The 23,309-nt window shown below is 40.1% G+C and overlaps 2 protein-coding genes across 2 annotated transcripts; both read right to left on the bottom strand.

The window, feature by feature from the left end:
- Nucleotides 1–1,805: 1,805 nt before the first annotated feature.
- On the bottom strand, nt 1,806–7,631 carry slc35b2 (solute carrier family 35 member B2). Its single transcript, XM_072362399.1, has 4 exons — nt 7,410–7,631; nt 5,018–5,205; nt 4,751–4,911; nt 1,806–3,780 (listed from the first exon to the last, which is right to left on the bottom strand). Exons 1-4 carry the CDS (start codon nt 7,427–7,429, stop codon nt 2,848–2,850), a joined length of 1,302 nt encoding a protein of 433 aa, XP_072218500.1. The 5' UTR covers nt 7,430–7,631; the 3' UTR covers nt 1,806–2,847.
- A 3,176-nt stretch (nt 7,632–10,807) lies between these two features.
- Nucleotides 10,808–19,402, bottom strand: nfkbie (nuclear factor of kappa light polypeptide gene enhancer in B-cells inhibitor, epsilon). Its single transcript, XM_072362124.1, has 6 exons — nt 18,703–19,402; nt 15,777–15,879; nt 14,452–14,662; nt 14,160–14,248; nt 13,178–13,426; nt 10,808–11,391 (listed from the first exon to the last, which is right to left on the bottom strand). The coding sequence occupies exons 1-6, from the start codon at nt 19,017–19,019 to the stop codon at nt 11,323–11,325; spliced, it is 1,038 nt and encodes a 345-aa protein (XP_072218225.1). The 5' UTR covers nt 19,020–19,402; the 3' UTR covers nt 10,808–11,322.
- Between the last annotated feature and the right edge of the window lie 3,907 nt (nt 19,403–23,309).

Genomic DNA, 23,309 nt, shown 5'->3' on the forward strand with positions numbered 1-23,309 from the left:
TCGAAAATTACTTTGGTTGACTGCGCTTGATGACACAGAAGAGGATGGAACGAGTACGGAAAGATCACTTTGGGGAAAGAGAGTTAAATGACTGATTTGATGTGATTGGTACAAATATAAGCTGCTGTGGTGATACATATAGATGCATGACAAATTAAGGGAAAAACTAGCATTATTCCAGGTTGTAGAACTCCACAAATACACTCCACATGTATTCCCTCGTTTGATGTAATGATGATGCTGAAGACAGCTGTCTAATTCTTCATTCTAAAGTCTCCCATGGTCGTTCAACTGATTGGAATCTGTTCAAACCTCACAGATCAATCGCTTTTATTAAGATTCCCGTGCAAATGAACTGTTAAATGCACGTGCATGTATTGGCGCAAAGATCAGCTTGCATTTGTGTGTGGATGTATGCTGTGTTGAGGTGGTGGTGGGAATCATAAAACACAGCAACAAACAAAAAAGGATTTAGAGTGATACAGAAAATATTTCTGAGACAAATCATTGAAATATGCTGTTTTATAAGAAAAACTGTATTTTCTGCTTCACTGCTGGGTTTCTGGAACCCTGTTGTGCCTTCTGAATGTTGGAGTGTTTTCTGTTTAGTCGTATTCTGAAATGTGCTTATATGTATCCATGCTTTCAAACAGGTGTTGGTGTTTTTCTTGCTGTTGCTTTGCACCTCAGGCAGGTCCAGTCAACAGTCATGTGAAAAGAGAGTACACCCTTTGACGAATCAGAACACATCAACTGGTCCTCATCAGCTCTTAAAATGACGTAAATACAACCTCATGAACAACACATATTACTGCGTTTTACCAAAACTAAGCCAAAAATGCAGATCACTCTATGGGCCCAGAAAAAGGAGGTGATGAATGCACTGCACAAACCCAACTTGACAAGTTAGTCTGTCTGCCAGAAAAGGGGTCATTGTTCATCTCTAATCTATTTCACTTCTTGCATCAACAATCTGTCTCCTCTGTCAAGGGCGACAAGAAAAATCCAAACTACAAGATAACAATATCTCAAACACCATGCATGCATGTCAGCTTGACCCCAACCAGAACATAAAGGAAATCACAGCCATGGAGAGTCTCCATCCCACATGCTAACGACAGGCCCTACTCTAAAACACCACTCATATCCTCACGAACCCCCTCAGTAGGAAACAGGACAGCCGTTCACTGCTGAAACTAAATGAACCTCCCACGCTATTACAATTATTTCACCCCTAAAACACTCCTCGACATGAAACTTCACCAATGGCTTTAAATGGTTGGCCATTGCATCCCTTATCTGCCCATCAGTGCCAAGATGCATGATCGTGAAATTAAGATGCACTTGAATCCATATCTGTCAGGAAACCTAATTTAGTTAGGTTCATTATCATTACCTCATTATCTTTAAGTTAAAATAGCTTAAATATGCTGAAATAATCATTTAACAAATGTCAGGTTTATGGCAGGAAAAAAACTCTTTCATCATACAAACTTTGTTTTGTTGTTAACAGATATGTGTGGCGAAAGATAAGAGTGAACCGGTTTCTATCGAGTCAGCCTCATGATGAGGTCATTATTAAAAGCAAGAGTCGAGGCAGAGACATTCAATTTTTGTCATTTGTCAGCAAGATTACACAAAAACTTCCTCCAGCCCCACCCCCCACCCCCCTGAGATGAATTAGGCAGGTATAGAAAAGGGATGGATGGCAGATGTGACTATAGCAGCAGTAATATTGTGCTGCCTGCAAACATGCCAAACTATGAGGTGTGAAAGAGTAAAACAGGCTTCTTCCCCAGGTAGTGTTCAGTTAATTTAACATGTTTTTATTAATCCAGTTACTAGAGAAAATAGTAGAATGATAAAAACAATGCACCAATAACATTGCATTTCCCTTGTATGCATTCTGTTCTGCAAAGTGCCAGCAGGGCCGACAGTACCTTCACAACCTTGTAACAGAAATGAGGCGTTAACACTATCCATTCAGTGTTGTTTCAAACATTCACATGAAAAACACGAAGCAATCCTTTTACAAAAAAAAGACAAGTTGGCTGGAAAATAACTGGTAGCATAAGAGATATATTTACATGTTTTTTTGTTTACCTAATTTCAAAACGATACATGTAATCTGCGAAAAAACATTAAAACAGAAGGGTGCAAAAAGAATTCGCAGCAGAATGTGGTGCTGTGATACCGGGACAACTGAATACAGTTTGTGTAGTCATTTTCCTAAATGTTTGTGGCTGCTGGAACGTCTGAAGCCATCTTGAATTAAGCACAAGTGTATTATTGTGTATTCAGACTGTGTTACCAGCTTTTGAAAGGTAAAAAATTTCACATTAAGACACAGAAGGCCTTGCTCTCCAACAAACAAACAAACAAAAAAAGATTCTGAGATAAAAGTCCCAACTGAGAAAGAAATGAGACCCAAACATAAAAAAAGGGTAATTTAAAGAAAGTGACCGTTTCATGTTATCCTGTTTTGGATACGTGCAATATTGCTAACACTTGAAAATGAATGCTTAGCCATACATTAACCTTTAACTGGCTCCACAAGTCAAACAAGTTTCTGTTACACTGAAGGAGCTGAAGAGGAAGTATGAAACTTAAGACAGTCTTACAGGCACTCAAAGCTGCTCTGACCTGAAATAACACATAGACCCCTTAGGGGCATCTTGGTGTAAGAGTCAAACTACAGTATCCCTTTCTGTACAGATGCTAACAAAAGTAAAAACAAATGGAATAGAACAGTTAAAAAAAAAAAAAAAAAAAAAGATACCCACAAATAGACAAATAGCACCGCAGAAAACGTGGTGCTAGTCCCCAGTTTGGTGCGACTTTGGAGAGCTACACCTTCTGTGCGAGTGGCTGCGCTGACCGTCGACTTGCCTTCATGCGACTACGTGCGTACACCCGCAAGAAAAGTGCCAGGAAAACCACCGCGATGCCGAAGCCACCCACCATGGTGACTGCGTGACCGTAAAGGAAGCAAGACAGGAGAATAGCAATGGCCTGCCGCAGCGTCATGATGATGGTGAAGATGGCGGCGCCAAACTGGCTGATGGTGTAGAAGATGAAGAGCTGACCGCATGCCGAGCACACGGACAGCAGCACGGCGTGAAAGGCGAACTCAGAGTGGCGCGCCATGAAGGATAACGAGTCAAAGAAGGCGCCCTGCTCGAGCAGCGAACCCACAGTGAAGAGGCAGGAGAACAGGTTGACCCCAAACATCATCTGCACGGATGACATCTTGTACTTGAAGAGGTTGTCCTGCCAGTTGGAGGTGAAGCTGTCGAAGACGATGTAGCCGATGAGGATGATGACCCCGCTGAAGGTGGTGACGGTGGATGGTTGCTTGCTGGCCGTGCTGGAGAGAAGAAACATGCTGACACCAACGGAGATCAGCACAGCGGTTAAGTACTCCCAGTATTCGTAGCTTTTACGTGACACGATCTTTCCCATCAGCATGACAGGGATGACTTTGGACGCCTTGGCCAGGACCTGAGTAGGGAAGCTGATGAACTTGAGGGCCTCGTACTGACACCAGCTGCTCAGGATGTTGGAGAGCGACGCAAAGGAGTATTTGTACATGGGTGCGCCATGACGAGGTTGCTTGAAGAGGATGCACCAGAGGCCTGACACGGTTAGAGCAAGGATGCGGTTCATAAAAACCAAGAATTGAGAGTCCTTAAATCTCTCACCCTCCTGCTCTGGAGCCTTAGCTCCATAGGAACGAGTCATCACCCTCTCCTGGAGGACTCCCCACGTCAGGTACGACGCCTGAGAAGAAGAAAACCAGCGTTAGCTTTTCACGTTTCGGCCCTCAAGTTCATAAGAGCTGTACTGAAAGGTTAAGCCATCTTCTGTGGATCTGTCACTACACGTTCACCTTTATTTAAGCCTGTTCTAATCGACTGCCTCCAACCTGTGTTAAAAACTAATCAACTATTTATTTCAAGATAAGAAAATTCACATTACTCAGAAAATGACATTTTAGAAATATTTTGAAGTGTATAATAGATCAAATAAATCATTCTGCAGTGCTAATAAATTTAATTACTCCTATTTATTGCATTTCATGATCAATTTATATATCATTTATAATTAATTTCCTTTATTGTCTAAAGGCAGTTTCTTTTAAATATGCTTTTGACCTTAATCAGGAAGGTCTATAACATGGTTTTGTATCATCTGTATGCCTTTATACCACATTGTATGTCGCTAGTCACTTTAAAAGCGTCTGCGAAATGCATAAACATAAACACATTGGTTTGGCTCATCTGCTCCATCCAGTTTCGATGCATAATTTTGTGCACATTTTTAGCAGAGAGGCGCTTTTGAAACGTGGCGCATTCATTGCTTCAAGTGGAATCACAAATATCGTCAAAAGCTCCAGTGGAACCAATGGTTGAATGCCTTCTGAAGTTACATGCATTTGTAGCGAGCTTTAGCAAAGACGTCCAAAACCAGAAAAATCTGATTTCCTCCTATAAGTCAATAACATTTTGGCCACCATTTCTGATAAGTGTAGTCATTCTGGGGTGTCTCCAGCAAACAGTAACACTCCCAACAAGAAAACATAGATATTTTCACAAGGCTCACTGGAAAAAGCTTTAAACTAGAGTACTGAGATAGGTGTCTATTTACACATCCAGCATATAATGACTCTCCCATAGTCAAAATACAATGAGTTCAGATGAGTAGTAAGGTTGTGTAGTCAATGACTGTTGGTTTTGGGAGGACCTCCTACCTGAAGCCCAGCAGCACAAAAGATTAACTTGACAGCCTGTTTGACTGATGAGCCCGAATCCCCATCATTCCTGCTTGCAACAGATACGTCATCCAACAGACCGGTTTTGTCCTCGCTACCAAACACGCAAGTCTTTATGACAGGGAAGCAAAGCCCACTACCTGAATGGATTAAATAAATAGAAACATGAGGCAGAAACAATAAGTTTCTGTTACATAACAGGCATACATTTGAAAAATAAAAGGGGGGAATTTCACAAGCCCAAACCTGTTTCTAAGTAATTGGAGCGCTTGAAGTAGCTAATGAGGAGGTAGCCGGGGACAATGATGGTTGAGTATCCCAACATGTTGACGAGGAAGCGGAAGGGCCAGACATCGTGCCAGCCGTCTAGTAGTGAGGATTCCTCTGCAGCCACAGTGGAAGGGAAAAAAAGCAACTGGAGTGCAGGCCAGACCCTACAGGGTGAAACAACAAGGTGCCAGGTTACATGCACAGTTAAGGCGAGTCACAGTCACAGCTAAAGTGGGCCATTTAAGTGGACCACCGTCCTGGTTCCAGTACACACACACACACAGTAAGGGAATCAAGTTTTGCAAGTATGTCCGATGCCACAATGTCATGGACTGTATACAAAAAACATTTACGACAATCTGCTGCATTTCTGTTGGAGATCATCATACATGTAAGCATATCTGAAACACACAAACATGTGAATGAGAGCAGCTCTACTGGGAATATGGCTGCATTACATAAACCTAAACTTGACAGATTTTACAAAAAGGTGGAATTTTGGAGCATGTGCACAGTTCCTGGACATATTTCAGTCTAGTTCAGTGAATATGTGCAGGAGTGACTTGATTCTCAATCACATTTTCTGGGCACGTTAGTCCAGCGGATTTTTTGTGTCCACTATTGTCCGACGAAGCCTTGATTTCGTACAATTTTGGTCAGACTGAAATGTTTATGTGCATTTCAAATGTTTGGCTTTAGTCAAACTAACACAGAAATTTGTTGGGTCCATCATCTCATCCAAAACTCAGCTTTTCTTAAAAAACTGGATCCATACAGCATGCTAATATGGCTTCTCTTGAATGAGGTAACAAATACTTTCCTATGGTGCAGTTCAATTAGATGATCAGCTTCAGGCTACAACACATGTAGTGGAATGAGGTTGAACTTGACTTGACTTTCTAACTTTAACTTAACAAAAGGCACATTCTGACAGAGAGTTCTAAGAACTGTCCACCTTGAATTTAGTTATAAGAACTGCCCTTCCCCAGGGGAACTGTTTCATTTTGCATTCGCACATAAGTCGGGGACCTTGGTCGGGACTGATGTGACGCAACCGTCTGCGACAGTGACGTGTTACTGTAGCGCCATACTCAACAACAAAACCCGCGAAAAGTAAGGAGAGAAGAAAACAAAACACCACCTCAGAAAAGGAGCTAAAATGGTTATAGGAACTGAGGGCCGTGGTCCCAAGTTCCTGTATGTCCGAATGCGCGAAAAAAACAGCCTAGTTCCTGCAAAGGTTATAGGAACTGCAAAAGGTTCCTACTGTGGGAATGCACCTAATGGTTCTTGTCTGGACAAAAAGTCTGCTGTGACATCAACACTGATGGTGAGCATCAAAGGGCTAATCCTATAGTTTTTAAAGCTGTTAAAATAGGTGTGTGCAAGTTAAACATCTAGCTCTTGGTCAGTTAGGAACAGAATGTAAAAAAAGGCAAATATGAAACTCCTCATGCGCTTGTTAAACTCATACACAACAGTGGTGATATCTTATTAAAAGGTGTGTCTCTTGCTGTCGTGGCAGAGCACGTATCCCCTTCGGAAAGAGACATGGCCTCGTCCCAGGGGGCCTGTGAGCCTGAACTAACACAGAGCTTCTTTGTTTGCTGTACCCTGGTCAGCCAACAGCCCACTGCTGTGAAACCTGGCCCCTGAACAAGAAGCTTAATACATGGAGGAATGCACTGCCCTGATGGGGCAGCCAGCAAACATGCCGAGGACACTGCCAAATTTCACCTGGGAAGAAAATGAGTGCTTGTCAAGTTTCCTACAACGACACTTTACAGGTATGAAACGTGATTAATAATCTTTCATGACATTGACTTTAACTGCGATGTAAATGAGAGCCGTCTGGATGAATTAATGTGACAAAACAAAACAAAAAACGAATGCTATCACTGACATTTGGCATGATTAGAAACACATTTTCAGTCATTATACAAACACATGCTGCATTTAGAGGTATGTTAACAACTAAACCATTGTGTACCATTATATGTTGCCAACTTATTACCGCGAGACTTCTGCAAACATTGGTCCCAAATTATGCACATCTGTTCCACGAAATATCCGACACTGTTAATATCGAGATGTACTCTGGCTATCATAATTAGTGAGATTCGACCAAAGACAGAGTAATTCCATGCCATCATAAACAAACACTTGTAGCTATCCTCGGTTGGCTGAATTAGGTCTAACTTACACGTTAGGTGTAACGCCCTGTACCGACGACACGACGGTTCATTTTAGCCAACATATTCAAAACACAGTGTCTCTGTAACTTTGAACAGTTAAACGTCCGCACACCCAAAACTCATTTTTAACCTGACACATTTCCCAATTAGCACCTCTCGCTCTGTAACCTTACCTCCATAAGAAAGAAGGCATTTTTTCACACTGTGGCCACACCTGGCGCCGCGCACACGCCGACACACTCAAACGTCTCCGCTGTGACACAGCATCAAGTCAGTCAAACCTGACAGATTAAAATGTTTTAAAGAGCTGGGCTTGGCTGTCTTTCGCCCTGGTACCTTCCACTTATCCCCAAAAGCCGATGTGTTGCATGAACAGGAAAGAACCCCCTCCTTTTTTAAACACATCTAGGATGCCGGCTTCCATTCGACGACCCTGCCCCCTATCGCCGTGGAGGAGTCACTGCATGTCAAAACACCATCGTAGAGCAGAGAGGCTACTCAGGTGTTGTATTGATTATCTGACATCATAGGACTGACATGAAATATCTTTTTAAAATAATTTTAGAATGTCATAAACAGTTTGGAAAAGATAGAAATAAGAAAAAAGTATAAAGATGTGTCAAAATAAATTAATCAATCCATCAATTTTCTACACCTGCTTAATCCTATTCAGGCTTGCGGTGGGGGCTGGAGCCTACTCCAGCTGCCTAAATAAGTAAGTAAATTACAAATGTGGTATGAAAATGGTAAAAATAAATATGAAAATATAAGACAAAAAAATGATAAGTTTTACATGATTTATGTTCTTTATATCTACTTTCAATTTTCTCTCTGGATTTTTTCAAATATTTTGTTAATTTTATTTACTATATTTATCTTTTCTTGACATTATTTTCTCTTACTTTTTCTGCAGCTTTAGCTATTTACTCATTTCCCAATTCTTCGTAGCCTTGACTACAGGAAGTAAACATAACACAAACTCGCTATTAGTTTTAAATGTTAACATTGTGTATGCTTTCTTTAATTTCAGTCATGGAATCCTATGATTCCATATATAATTCACAAAACTTGATTAAATAAAACACATGCAAACACAGATAAATGATAAACACACAAATATACACTATTAATAAATCTTACACAGTCTGTATCTTATATTAAGCGTAACAAAAAAAAAGCTTATGTTGAATGATAATGAAATATTCAGTTGAGTCAACTATTTCAATGAATGGTAAAATAATGGAAATGCTGTACTAGCATAAAGTAAACCATGTTTGCTCCATCATGGTGTTGGAACACTCTTTTGTGGTACTTTCTGTTTCTTGACAGACTGAACAATCACTGTTGACAGAACAATCACAAAATATGTCATGACACACCTTTACAGACTACATATGAGAGATCAATACATTGTCACAGTGTAAAGATCCAAATATCCCAACTAATCCTTTCTACACATATTAGAAGCCAGTTAAGATTATATGTTTGCACAAGAAACACTTGAAATGAGTCAGACTCTGCCTGCTCCATCAATTGTGAAGATTAAATTACAACCATAGCTTATTATATGTCATACTTAAAGATAGCTCTGCTCCAGTTTATCATCCATTTAAGCCATGCTAAATGCAACACAGACATTGTTTCAGTTTTTAATGATAATATATGTAGAACAAACTCTCAGCTAGCTGCAGAACCCAGTCAATTATTGCTTTAATTAACTGATTTAATTGAACTGAAGGACTCTGATTAATAACTTTCCTTTTTTTAACTTTATGTTCTATGTAAATCACTTTGAAACATGTAGTTTTTTAATTGTGCTATATAAACAAATTAGCCTCCATTGCATAACATATTAAAGTCAAGAAGCTGAGTATCTCTTCCAACTCAGATTTAGGTAACTCCAAATCCAGGGTCTTTGTTAAAAAATGTTCACAGGGTATATAACATCATCTTCTGTGAATTACTAACTACATACACATTAAAAAACAAGGCACAGAGCAATAACATCAGTAATTTAAATAAAATGTTATATACATTATATATGCCATTTAGACAAAAATCAGAGAGCACTGTAACAGTCTTCACAGCTCCTTGGTGCATCTCTGCAATCATGGAAAGTCTGAATTGCCAGTAAAAATGATGTTATTTCCATTGTTTTGAAAGCCAGGATTTGACTCTTTGTAGCACTTTTGCAATGTGGATGTATTAATTTAATTACTATAAATATTACTGCAATCAATGGACAGCAGGCTACGCAGTTCTTTGTCTCTATCAAACTCATTCACTGACAAATGCATCAGAAGTATGGAATACAGCGTCTTGCCAAAGGACATTTTGGCATGTTGTTGTTCCAAGCAGTTAGGCGCAAATTTTTTCTCAGGCTTTTGTGGATTTTCACCTTTAAACTTCAAACCTGTCCAGATAAAAAAATGAGGACTGGGAACTTCAAAGTTTCATAGCAAAAAACTTTTCTGGGGCAAGCTGAAGGATTTGCAGGACTTCATGTACTCAAGTTTTTATATAAAATTTTCCAAAGGAAATCCATAACATGAACTGAGAGGTGAGTTGCGGTGGAGTGACCCAATCTTCGGAACAACGCCCATCTTTTTTTTGAGAGGGAAACTACGGGGAAGAATACTTTAAAGTTTTTCCAACATCTTGTTAGTGTTGACAACAGCAGCATGATCTATACTGCACATAACATAAATAGCTTCAGAGTTTCCCAGGTCACACTTGAATGGGGAAGTGGGTATGGTTTCATAACTTTGTTCTAGCTATTGACCACAGAACTTTGACTGTTTTGTATCTGTCACCAGGAAAAGTTTTGTTTCCGTACTCAACCCTGCTTTTATCAAATGCATCTCACCTGAATTAAGTTCTTCTGGAACTACCACAGAGACATTCAGGTTAAAACTCTGCATGAACAGCAACGTGAACCTGTTTAGCTGTAAGTATGTTCACAGAAGAGATCTGTCAGGGTGGAATTTCCAGCTGCTCCCTGGTAATTGTATTGTGGGAGCCATGAGGAAGAAGATACTTACAAGAAAACAAAAGATACACCTTTCAAATGCAACTGACAGGAAAGGAGCAGGACTTTACAGTAAGTCATACAAATCTCAGAAACTGTTTCACCTCACGTGAACGATTTAAATGAGAATTAAAAAAAGGCTGCACATGGTCACTATCTTCACACAAATGGCCACAAAATTTCCTTTTGCGTAGTTTGTGTGTTTGAGGGTCTAAAATAGCTCGATGCTTCCTGGAGTTTCCTCTGCAGAACAGACAGCAGATCATGTAAGATTTGCGTGTGCGCAGACAAAGTTAGAATAAACTCCAACTTCCTTTTACCAGAACAGAGCACAACATGCAATTGTTTTTAAAATTATCTTTTATTACAAAATAAATGAACTGCTTTAACTAGAAAGGCCAGTGTAATTACACACAAAAGAACAGTAACAGTTTTCTGCAGATGAAGAATAAGAGGAGATAAATAGAGAAAAACTGTTCCACAACATGAAGCAGCAAACATAGAAATCAACAGATGAAGCTGCTTTTTTTTTGTGTGTGTGTGTGTGTTACATATTACATTTCTAAACTGGATATCAGTCTTCTACCAAAGCAGGGATGTGATTAGTTTGATAGACTTACATTTTCCAATTTAAATTAAAAAATAAAGAGCTCTGAAGGTCATGCTTTAAGATGTTTAACAATTGTACCTATGTCACAACATTATGGAAAATAGAGCAATGGTAGAGTTTGGAAAACAGACAATTTTAATATTTGAAAGAGGTAGAATTATTATAGGGGCTGAACATATTTATGAAAAGTTTGGCATTCACAGAGAGATGGGATTTGTTGTCGAGTACACTCCATCTCAAACACATTATCTTTTAAATCAGAGTTCAAATCAGCATGCTCACTCTGCTTGTCAGAGGAAAATAGGATTGATATCTCTAGATATGAGAGTGAGCTACAGATATGAGGCGCTATTTATTACAAATTTGATCTCAAATACAGCGATCTATTCAAAAACAACGGTTCCAGCTGCAGTGAGGCTCCAAAGCGATGTTCACCCTTCGATTCAGCTCAAAATTTAACACCAACCACCGACCTTCCAGAGATCTGGATGTCGTCAAAGGGAAATAGAGCCAGAATCTGAAAGAAAAGGATACATAAAAGTTAGATTTGACTTAAGCTGATTTGTGTTCACTATTGTCATTAGCAAACAACAGTTTGACAACAAAAAGGAAGCACTCACTGGCGTATCTCTCTAATAGTTCTCAATATTCTGAAATAATGAAGAGCAGAAAAATCTCATAACAATAAATAATAGGATAATTGTATTTTGTCCAAAAATTCCACAAAAATTTCCACAAAAAGTTTGTGAATGCGCACCAAAGCAAATAGAAAAACAAAGCTAAATCATATCTGTATCTGGTTTGAAAAAGTGACACTGCCTCTCGAAAGGTTCAGAGTTGTTCAAATCAAGGCTGTCTCAGTCTTTTGTCTCCATTAAATCTCAGACCGACATGATACTGAGATCAGATATCTGTGGGAACTATGCCGTCTGACACAGGACACTTCATTTTTCTTGCCACTGTGGATAGTTTGTGTGGCCCTGGTTCCATTTGAAGTCGTTCCCTCCCTTTAGATCGTTCAAACCCCACATTTACTTATAGAATATTTCAAAGACAGCATTTTAAATGTGATAACATAAAGGCTCATTTGGAGTTTGACGCCGGCAACATCAAAAGTTCATAAAAGTCGGGACAGGAGTAACAGATGTCTGGAAAAGTCATGTGAGGCTTAAAAAAGAAAAAGAAAAACTGGATTATATGATCCGGTAGAAAAACTGCACCCAAAAGGCCTTTAGAGGTAAAAACAGGGAGTTTACCGCTCTGTAAAACTTGATGTGGACAAACAGATAAACTATGAATGAGTAATATTTCTCAACGTAATATTCCAAATAACTGGGGGATTTCATCATCTATAGTAAATAATATCATGATAGCAGACAATCCACAGAAATATATGTGTCCAAGCAACAAGACTCCCTTCCTTTCTTTGACAAATAGTGACTGTTTTGTGATATCTTGTCCTGTAACTCTGCAATGCAAAAACAAAAATAAAACACATTAACAGCATACAGAAGCACAGATGCCTTCTCTGATTGTGAACTCATTTAAGCTGAACTTTAGGTAAAGTCTGGGTTGGGGTCCATGCACTCCAGATTAATAAGAGACAGTACCGTCGGTGTTTGTACAGAGCTGGCATGGGTAACTTGCCCATCTGTACAGGCTCCGCTGACACTGAACAACAAACAAATTCAGAGCTATCTAAGAAGCCATTCGGTAAGTTTTTCAGGGAAAGCCTTGTCCATTTCAGCAAGACAATGAGATTTTGAAAAGAATACAACAACATGGCTCCAGCCCGCTGTCCACACCTGTCCCTTATTATGAAAACAAAATGACAACACTGAGCAGAAAAAGGAACCTTTTTCCATATTCAAAAAGCGATTTGTCTCCTCAGTTCCCACTTACAGAGAGTTGTTTTGTGAAGAAGTGATCCAACATGGAGGTAACATGCTCCTGTCCCAACTTAAAAAAAAAAAAAAACTGTTGCTGGCACGTGTTATTTTTCTTTATTATTTAAACCGTTGCTCAATTTAAACATTACATTTTTTGCCTCTGTGGAAGTTTCAAATGCCTTCCACCAGCGTTGCAAATGGATCATGTAGTATTAAAAATTTCCAGCCATAAACATTCATTCTGTGTTGTTGGCAGCAGGACGGTGTGAGCTACTGAGTAAACTACAGTGTGAGTAAGCACATCGGAGGTTTGTAGGCACCAAGGGAAGTCTGCAAAATTGAGCTTTATTGACAGAAAATATAGATCACTGGCAGGCTTATGTTAGCACTTCACTGTCAATAATAATTGCTTACATCATCGTTGCCATCAGCCAGATCCAGCGCCGTCTCATCCTCCATGTTTCGCAGCATCTTGTCAGCTCCGAACTGGCAGAGGAGGTTGGCGATGGCGGCGTCCTGTCTCCCCACAGCGAGATGTAGGGGTGTGCAGCCGTTAAACATGACAGCGTCCACATTTGCTCCATTGCTGAGCAGCAGTTTAACCAATGTGATGTCATGGAGCTCAACAGCGAGGTGAAGAGCTGTTTTACCGCTGGTTCCTTCCTGTGAGGGGAGAAGACGGACAACAGGAATGAAACAATCCCACAGCGACACAATAACGATTTACAATATAAGATATATATATATATATCGCTATTAACTTTTGAATTCTGCGAGCATGGAAGGAAAGATCGCTGCAGCTCATGTCATGGTGGTAATTACAATAATAATTCAATACACTGCATGTGAGGCAGAGTGATATGTTGGGACAGTGATTTAAACTGACAGGAATGTCTGGGGTAGTTACAGGACTGACCGCCATGTTCCCTTCCATCAATAGAAAGTTAGGAGCGGCAGGCCAGCTCAGACTAATCATATCTCAATTCTAATTATGTCTCCCTGAATTCTGCAGGAAGCTCTGAGCTCAGCTCATATCACTATCAGCACGGCACAGGTGCAGTAGCTTCATAAACAGGAACACGACATTAGGCCAGATGGAGTAAACAGGGTCTGAGAGGAACAAATATGATGAGTAGTTACTGGACTAAATAAGTAGGGAAACCCTGTCCAGAGACAAAATTAAGTTGATTTTACAACAGATAGAGCAGTCAATTATGGGAAGCTGTTAAGAGTTCAGGGTCAATTTGATCCTTCTTTGATTTCAGTCGAAGTCATGTAAAGACAAAAGCCATCTGCTGTCCACTCTATCAGTTAAAAGACTTGATATCACTTCCGCTTTTAAAGGCAGCCGTGTTGTAAAAACAGAAGTACTAATACAAGAAAGTCACAGACAAACCTGGATATTAGGGTCTGCTCCCTTTTTCATCAGGAGCTTCAGAATTTGATGCTGCCTGTTCAGTGCAGCCAAGTGAAGACAGGCAAGACCTGCAAGTATACAATCATCCTGTCTGAAATATGGAAGATAGGACCCAAAAACAACAACAAAATACAAAATCCAGTTTGGGTCTCTACAGCTCAAGGTGAATTTTTATATAACTCGCCGGTTTTTACTGCATTAACACTTGGAATTATGCATTTTCAAGGGCTCGGCAACTTTTAGTTTAGTACAACAAAAAAACTGTCCTCACCTCTCCAGTTCTGGGTCCTGAACACCTGTGCTAGCTTGCTCGGAGAAACACCTCTGGTCATTTCAGTGGTGCACTCCTTCTGCCCATGCTGGCAGGCCACATGCAGCGCTGTGTTTCCGTCCTGGTCCTGCAGCTCCAGGCTGGCCCCTTTGTCTATCAAGCTCTTCACAATATCTGCCAGGTCCAGGTAGGTGGCCAGGTGCAGAGGACTCTGTGGGTCAGCAGCAAATAAGGATCTTTATCGAAAATCGTCTGATAGGCTTTTCTGACACATTTCCTCCAATGCTTTAACTGTTTATTTGATGTTTACTGAATGTATGGACCGAGAAGCTACAAATGAATTGCCCATTGTAATTACTTAAGCTTTCTGAATAATGTGGCAGTCAGAAACACTAAGCATTTAGCGATAGTTGCATCTTTAAAGTGAGAATTTCTCTTGATTTATGACACCCGAAACAGAACATTTTACATCACCGTTTGTCTAGATTTAAAAAATACTTTTGACCAGTCACAGATAACAGGCCTGTACCTGTTCACACATATCATCAATGTTGCCTACAGAGAAATTTAGTCCAGCTGAGAAAGACAGTTTTATCCTATTTGCAAAACTAACAAGTACTCTGACTGCACTTTAGACTGCTGTGGGTGAAGAATAACATGCATCTGCTTCTTTTTTTAAAGATGGATTCACTTTGTGCAGGTCTGGCATTGGAATAACTCCATTACAACTGCACAACACGTATGAACACCAAAAGAATAACAGAAAATGCCCAATATATGGAATTATTAACATCAAGCAATGGATGATTTTTAGTTTTAACCCCTTAGTAAATAAATAAGAATTATTCTGAGTTAAGTGAGTCTTAGAATGACTATTCAGAGGAAATTAGGCAACCAAAAAAGCCCTTTGCACTGAGCTGAGTCAATGCAAGAAGTGCTGACTCTTCACTTCTATTGACAACTCCCGTCACCCCCTTTCTCACTCCGACTTCAGGTTCTGATCTGACTTCTTGAAGGACTGGAACAATTCCTCCACCCACATCCACACAAGGATACACTCCACAGCTCCCTGTGGTTCTATTTCTACATGAGTTAGAGGAGGGGAGTTTCCATTCAAAGTCCCTTATGAGCTAACACTGGAACCACCCACAGTGGCGTTCCTGAGAGAGAACGGACTGCACATAAAGAGGAACAACGGTTCTCTGGAAGTACAGTGATAAAAATAAAGCCTCTGCTTCCACTATCAAGATACTGGTAATGAGGAAGTCTTTTTAGACCAAAAAAATCCAGTGGAAGCTGCAGTTTTCTTATATAGTGGAACTTACTTGGTATAAATCGTTCTGGATGTCCAGTACTTCTTTTGGGAATAGCTGTATCAACTCCTGAGCGATGAATTCATCCTCGTGGATAATTGCTAGGTGCAGGATTCTAAAGAAGTGGCAAAAAAAACAAAACATATTTGTCCATTATGCTCGCAGAAACGTCCAGATCAAGCTTACTTCACATTGAGCAATAAACTCGGAGTGCTGCAACATTAAGTGGGTAGAGTAAAAGTCAGCACTTCGACAAAATGTTGCATCACAATTTTCCTCAGTATTCATCTCAAGAGTATCTCAAGCTGCAACTCTTAGTGGGCTGAGTGGCAAAACTGAGGCGTTGGGATATTATGCAATTCATAAAAAAAGAAATTCTAGAGAAGATTGTGCAAAAAAGATGAGGGGAGTGTGATAAGAACCACCTGTGCGTGGATGTAGACTTGGGAAGCTTCAGTTGAAGCATATGACAACACAAAAGAATAACACACTAACCTCAAAACCTGAGTGGGAAGTTGTAGCAAACAAATGTGTGCACAAAGCAGGAAGTGGAACAGAGCACTGGTGCTTAATTTAGACTAACTGAGAACAACACAACAAGAGCCTCATTTGGAAAAAGATTTCGGCAGATTCAGATCTTAGATCACGCTGATCAAGATGTGACAGTTCATTGTTGTGTGCAAATTCAACAAAGCCGGAGCTGATTTCTAACCACTCTACAGACATTACGCTGTTTTCTGTGCAGTCAGTGGGCTCTCAGAATCTGGTTGTCCTCGTTTCAGAATAAATGTCATGCAGCCAAAAGCTGAACGCAGCAGACAGTGTGGGATCAAAAGTTCTCACAAAGTGACACAACACAGACCCGTCATTCAGCTGCTTGCTTTGAATAAAGCCCCCCAAATGTCAAACTTCACATGCTACCTGTTGTACAAAGTGATGAAAAAAATAAATATAACTAAGTTATACAGCTAAGTGTAATTGATTTATTTTCCTTCAAAATTTAAGCCTTGAACCAAAGAAAAAATGTTTAATAAAAGTACAAAATCATTCACGTGTCTTTAAAATCCTTGGTTTTAAATAGAGTAACTGACTTTATATATCTGTGTTTGAATCTTCAACCGATTTCCGCAGCAGAAAAGTTTCAGCTTATCGGGGTTTTAAACATTATGTTTAAATCATATGGACAAACGTAATCATCATACACTGCCAACCTGAAAACGTGGTCAAAAATAAAGACAATTTTCTAACATTAGTTGCGAGGAGCTCTCAGTACATGGTTAGGAAACAACTCTCGAAACTGGAAAAAGAAAGCTTGGAGGCCTTTTCACTGTCAGAGTGATAATCTAAGTTATCCTTACAGCAAGAATGTCAAATATTATCTGGTTCAAGAGGAGGATTTATTGGCATTTTATTTAGACCAGTCGTAATAAACTGAGTATATTTGGGATTGATGATTTCTAACAAATATGTTCAACCTAATTTAAAGCAGACAAAATAGAAGCAAAATAGCTTCTAATTGAAATATCAGCACGAATTATGGTTCAAATAAATGCACGATGCACTGCCAGATTAGTTTCTTTTTATGTGTAACATCCGTCTGAAGCGATTTAAATGCATTCAGATCGATGGATGCGCCATAGAGTGAGCAGTTGTTTTAGTATGAGCAGACTTCCTGGTTTGAGTAAGTCTTCAATGAATGAGACCTAAAAAAGAGAGAAAAAAAATCCCACAGGGGAAAATGAGCGTTTGCATGATTCTGTCAGTTTAAGCAGCTCAGAGTGGTGTGTTTCAGGTGTTTTTCCCCCCTCCCAGCAGGTATCTACAAATCTATAGTTAGGGTGTGAGAATGAAACCATGTGGCTTTAAAAATCGGCAAGCGGAAATGAAAAGAGGTCAGAGACACAACAACACTTCTGCAATGCCTGTGACTACATCACTAGCTGGATCACAATGGCTGCAGGACTCGTTATGAAGTCCGCTTTAAGGTCAAAACGGGCCGATGACACGGCAACACCAGACGAGTGGGTAAAAGGCTCACATGGGCTTGATAGAGCTACACGTGGAGGCTGAGGTGTGCAAAAAATGGACTCAAACTGAAAAATGAACGGCAGCAAAAGGCCACTGTCAAAATTGTCCTCTGTTCTTTTTTTTTATCTTAAAGATGCCTAGTTAGCAAAAGAAGAAATAAATAATAATAAACAATGCTAATAAATAATGAAATAGAATAAGACAAACAAGAGAGTCGGAAGCGTGTGTTTTGTGGGAATGAGTCCTGATTGACAAGTTTCTTGGATCAAAAGCCAAACAGACACCTCACAGCATGTGCTTTGTCTGTACTGCAGGGGGAAGTCCAGGCCCATCTGTTTCACTTCTGTTTTCTGACTGAGATGGGCCTCAGAGGAGACGTCCACATTCATGACAAAGTTCATTAAAGAAAAGTCTACAGAGATATATATATATATACATATAAACATTTGGCACCAGTATCACGGGAAAACCAGACTTGAGATTCAAAGTGATTTGCAGTCTCCATCAATCCTATTTTCAGGCGTTTAAAGTTTGGCATCTAAAGCACCAGCTTTGATAAGCTCGAAATAATTTCAAGCAAAAAATACTTAAGACCATACGGCTCTTGGCCATGAAATAGCAAAGTTTGCTGTGTTTTATATCCTTTTAAACTACATCTAAAAACATTTATGAGCTGGGGATCATTTGTTGCAGCTCTGATGAACAGAGCAGCTGATTCTTTTAAGACCATCAGGTTGCCAACAGATATTAGTTTAGCATTTAGAAAACTAATGTGTCAAAGCCACTAATGCGTCAAATTCCTTTTGACTTTTGGCCACTTTAGCGGTTTCCCAACAAAGACGCAAACAAGCTGAGATTTGGTTACAATTCTTATGAAAAACTGATAGAATAAACAAACAAAAAAACCTACGTGTCCCCGTCATCTGTAATAGTTGTGAGAAAATGCTCCTTTTCAGAGAGTTCTGAGCCCTGTGCTTGCTCCTCGTTGGCACTGGACAGGGAGAAATCGTCCACCATATCTGACAGGCTCTCCACCGTGATGGACGAGGAGCCATAAGCCGAGTCCAGGCGCTCATCTACTATGGAACACTTGTCCCTCGGTCCGCTGAAGTCGGTGCTCGGCTCCCGGGGCTCCTCTGACTTAAGAATGGAGCGATACGAGTCAATGCCGGAGTCTGTGCGGGTCTCCTCCAGCAAGTCATCTTTACTACAAGCGTCGCTCGACATGGTGAGTGCTGGTGGCTTCGTCGGGTTTCCCCCACCCGCCTTCCCCGAGGATTTAAAGGCTTCTGGCCGGTGTTGCAGCTGGTTGCCCGCTGGGTCCAGAGGAAACCACCGCTCCTTTGTGAAACCGGAGGAATGAGCCGCTGCGTCTCATGCCACTAACCGACAATACTTCACCTCGCAGCAACAGGCCCCTCCGTTGAGATCGACAAATAATCTGGAAAAAGTTTCAAAACATGGCCAGATATTTCGGACTCGGTGGAGTTAATTAAAAAACAAAGCGAACAGAGGGGAAACGGCGGCCAGTCGACTAGATATCCGGTAACAGCGTGAGCTCCAGGCGGAGAGCATATGAGCAATGAAAGGCGATAAGAGGAAGCGCTGAAAGTCAGAGCTGTTTTTGTCACATGGGGGAATCCCCAGTGCGCGCGAACGAACACACACCCACAAAACGCACACGCGCACATTTCAACGGAGAACGCCAAGAGCGTGTTACGTTATCACAGCGGAAGTACAAGATTTACAAAATGAAAGTGAAAAAGTTTGATAAAATTTGCTGACTTTTAATGTTTTATGTTTTACAGCAGCCACTAGTTTATTTATTTTTGTACCTTATGAAAAATATTTAACACAATTTTGAGATTATATTTTATATTCCACATATAAAGTCCAAAGTCCAAACCAAATAATCCTCCTCCTCGAGTAAACACTGCTCCTGTACTTCCAAAATTGTATTTCTTCTTATCGTCTACATGATCATATTTGTTATCTGTATAAAGCCTTCCAAGTGGTTAGTTTTGGTATGCCACAAATAAAAGATGCATTGTACTTGATGGACCTACATAGCACTGCCTTGACATTTTGGATTGAAGCATCCATCCATTTTCTATACCCGCTTAATCCAATTTTAAGGCCACAGGGGGCTGGAGCCTGTCCCATTGGGCGAGATGCCCAGTCCAGGTTGCCAGTCCAGCACAGGGCCACACAGAGACAAACAACCATCAATGCTCACACTCATTTCTAGGGACAATCGAGAGTCACCAATGAACCTAACATGCGAGTTTTTGGGTGCTAAGAGGAAGCCAGAGTACCCGGAGAGAACCCACGCATACATGGGGAGAAAATGCAATCTCCACACAGAAAAGCCCCAGCTAGGAATTGAACCTGGAACCTTCTTGATTTGAGGCAATGGTGCTAACCCCCACACCACCACGCAGCTATGGATTGAAGCAGTATGTAGATAAGAAATCTTTCCAGAACTTCTTCACAGTGTCACCTTGTCATATGACATTTAGTACTTAGATAAAAGAAAATCATACAGATGAGTGTTCCGTACCTTTAAAATACAACTAAAAACAGCAACTGTAGTATACCGCCCCTACAAGTCGCATGAGGGAAATACACCCCATGTAGGGTTTGTACACAGGAGCAGATGTCATTTCTTTAAAAAACTATGAAATCCACATAAGGAAGATTGGATTAGAATAATTCATGGGATCATGATGTTGCTTCTGTGAGATGATATCTCCGCCCGGATTGGCTTGAAGGCTTCGTCTGCGTTCATCTTATTAGTGAATGCATTTCTCTATATTTCGCACATACACCACAGCAGCATGGATAGTAATACATGTGCAACTGATTTAACAAAGCACAATCTGACGGATGTGCTATTAAAAAGTTTATTACTGTAGTTATCACCTCTATCTTTATGTCGAGGCAGCCATGTTGGACATTGTGGTTGGGGCTAGTTAAGTTTTTTTTTCTGAGTTGGAAATCTGATTTCAGAGATCTACACATCAGATTATTTTTTCTTTTTATGGCTTTTCTCTCTCAAAGGGGATATAATGTGTCTGATTGACCTTTCTGGTAGCTAATTTATTTTTTCTGCATGATAATTAAATGGTAAATCTCGCTGTTGCTGTGAAGTCTGTGTTACATCCAGTTTAACAGCCTCTTTCAGTCATTTTTGTGGCTTCAGTCTGATTCACTTCACTGCAGCACAGGTTCAACACACGAGTTTTATTTTTAAAGTCAAAACCGGAAGTAGTACTCTTGAGGCATGTGAGTGCCAGTACCAAGAAACCACAAACACTGCTATTCATAGGACTGAAGCCTTTTTAAGCAAAGCTGCAAAACCTTAGCGTTGTTTACGCAAGTGTCCTCTTATTTTTGATAGAGGTTCAGATTAACCATCAATACTGTAATCTGTGCAGCTAACTTCCTTCTCTGCACCTCAGCATGCTCTGTGGCAGTCAAAGGAGAAAGAACATAAACTTTCTTTCAAATCTTACACTTTTCTGTGTCACAACACAATAGTATAAGAAATCGTCCTGTTGCATGCCCTAAAATTTAGAAGTCGCCTCACATTTGACTTCAGAATACTTTGGTATACAGTGGAGTTCACTGTCGACTCAATGACTGCAAGGTGTCCAGGTCGTGTGGCTGCAAAACAAGCCCAAATCATCAGCCATCCACCATTGTGCTTGACAGTTGCTATGAGGTGTTTGTGCTCATATGCAGTGTTTCGTTTTCACCAAACGTGGTGTTTGTGCATTATGACCGAACATCTCCACTCTGGTCTGTCCAAAGGACATCGTTCCAGAAGTCTTTTGGTTTGCTCAGATGTAACTTTACAAACCTGTGCAGTGCTGCAGTGTTCTTTTTAGAGAGAAGAGTTTTTCTCCTTCCAAACAAGTTATGTTCAGGTCATGCAGGTATGTACTTGTTCAGTCTTTTTCTAATTGTGCTGTCATGAACTTCAACATTTAACATGCTAAGTGAGGCCTGTAGAGTCTGAGATGGAGCTTTCGGGTATTTTGCTATATTTTTTTTTTTTACCTTGGGATGAGCTTGCTGGGATGTCGACTCCTGGGAAGACTGGCAACTACATTGAATGGTTTCCACTTGTGAATACAGTTTTACAGTAGAATTATATACTATGGACATATCCTTATAACCCTTGTCTGATTGATGGACAGCAACAAATGCTTCTCTGAGATCCTTGCAGATGTTTTTCCTGCTTGGCATTGTGTTAACACACACCTGAATGGTCCAACTGCCAAAACCTCTGCTATTACTGAGCTGCTCACGCATGCTGTTGATAAATTAATTTAGTGCATTTCAATAGCAGCAACAAGCTGCCATGAGCTGCTTCGTGCTCTGCTCCTGCATTTAACTTATTTTGTGTTAAGAACAACATCATCATGTTGTAATAGTTAAAGTGTTGTTGTTTATCTGAGGTTACATTCATCGTATTTCAAGATCTGGTAAGGACCAAATTATTTTTTGAATTATTTCCTGATATGTACACCCTTTCAGTGAAGTGCTGTTAACTCCTGTCCTGTACTTAGTTACCTGTATGAAGCAAACAATAATACATGCAAGCAGCGCTTGAAGAAGGAATTTCCGAACTCTGTAACGTTCTCCAGCTTTTATGTTTTATTTCTATCTTCTTTTTAAAAAAATAAAGGCGTGCTATGTTTTGGCCTTTAGAGGGCTCACTTCCATAGCTGCTGGTCTGCTCTCAGCAGGCCAGATTCATCACAAATATGGTCTATAAAACAATACTGATTGTCAGAGATGTCTTTATTGCTGCCAGAAACCTATAAACTTTTTTTCATTTCATCTCCTGTTATGCTTACTTACTCCACTTTATGCCAGCAGTGCAGTCCAATGTCCATACTGTGTGTGTTATGATAAACACAGGCTTGTTTGCCATGCATGGCTGCGAGGAAAGAGTTCTTATGTAAACAGTACTGTGCACAAAAGCAGGAATGAAAAATATTTTCATACGTGTTTAATCTTCTTATTGTCTTCTTTCTTCCTTTTCACAACAGAAAAAAACAGATTTTGCTGTCTCATAAAGAAAGACAAAAAAACTTCCTGTAATCAAAACACTTCCCCAAAGTCACAGTATTACATAAAATCACGTAACCATGGCATCTGAAGAGTGTTTGTAATTGGTTTTCAATAAAATTAGTTGATTTAGCCTATATAGCTGGAGATTCTACTGCTAGGATATCAAACTGCATTTGGTAATGTATGAAAACAGGAGTGAAAAACTTGTAATGTTGCAAATATCCAGAGTCTGTGGATGACGTACAGCCTGTAGAAGGATATAAAAAAATGTATGTCTGGTGTTTTTGAGTGCGAGAAGGGTTTTCGGGGGAGGCTCAAGGAACAGAGGTGAGGAAGTATTTCACAAGTTATGAAAAGAATAGCTTAAATATGTGAGATGTGGCTGAGAAGCTCAGATTCATACATTCTAGGAGAATTGGACATTTTTTCTGGCAT

The sequence above is a fragment of the Leuresthes tenuis genome, unplaced genomic scaffold, assembly GCF_036924035.1.
Source record: "Leuresthes tenuis unplaced genomic scaffold, fLeuTen1.0.hap1 SCAF_13, whole genome shotgun sequence".
NCBI classification, from domain to species: domain Eukaryota; kingdom Metazoa; phylum Chordata; class Actinopteri; order Atheriniformes; family Atherinopsidae; genus Leuresthes; species Leuresthes tenuis.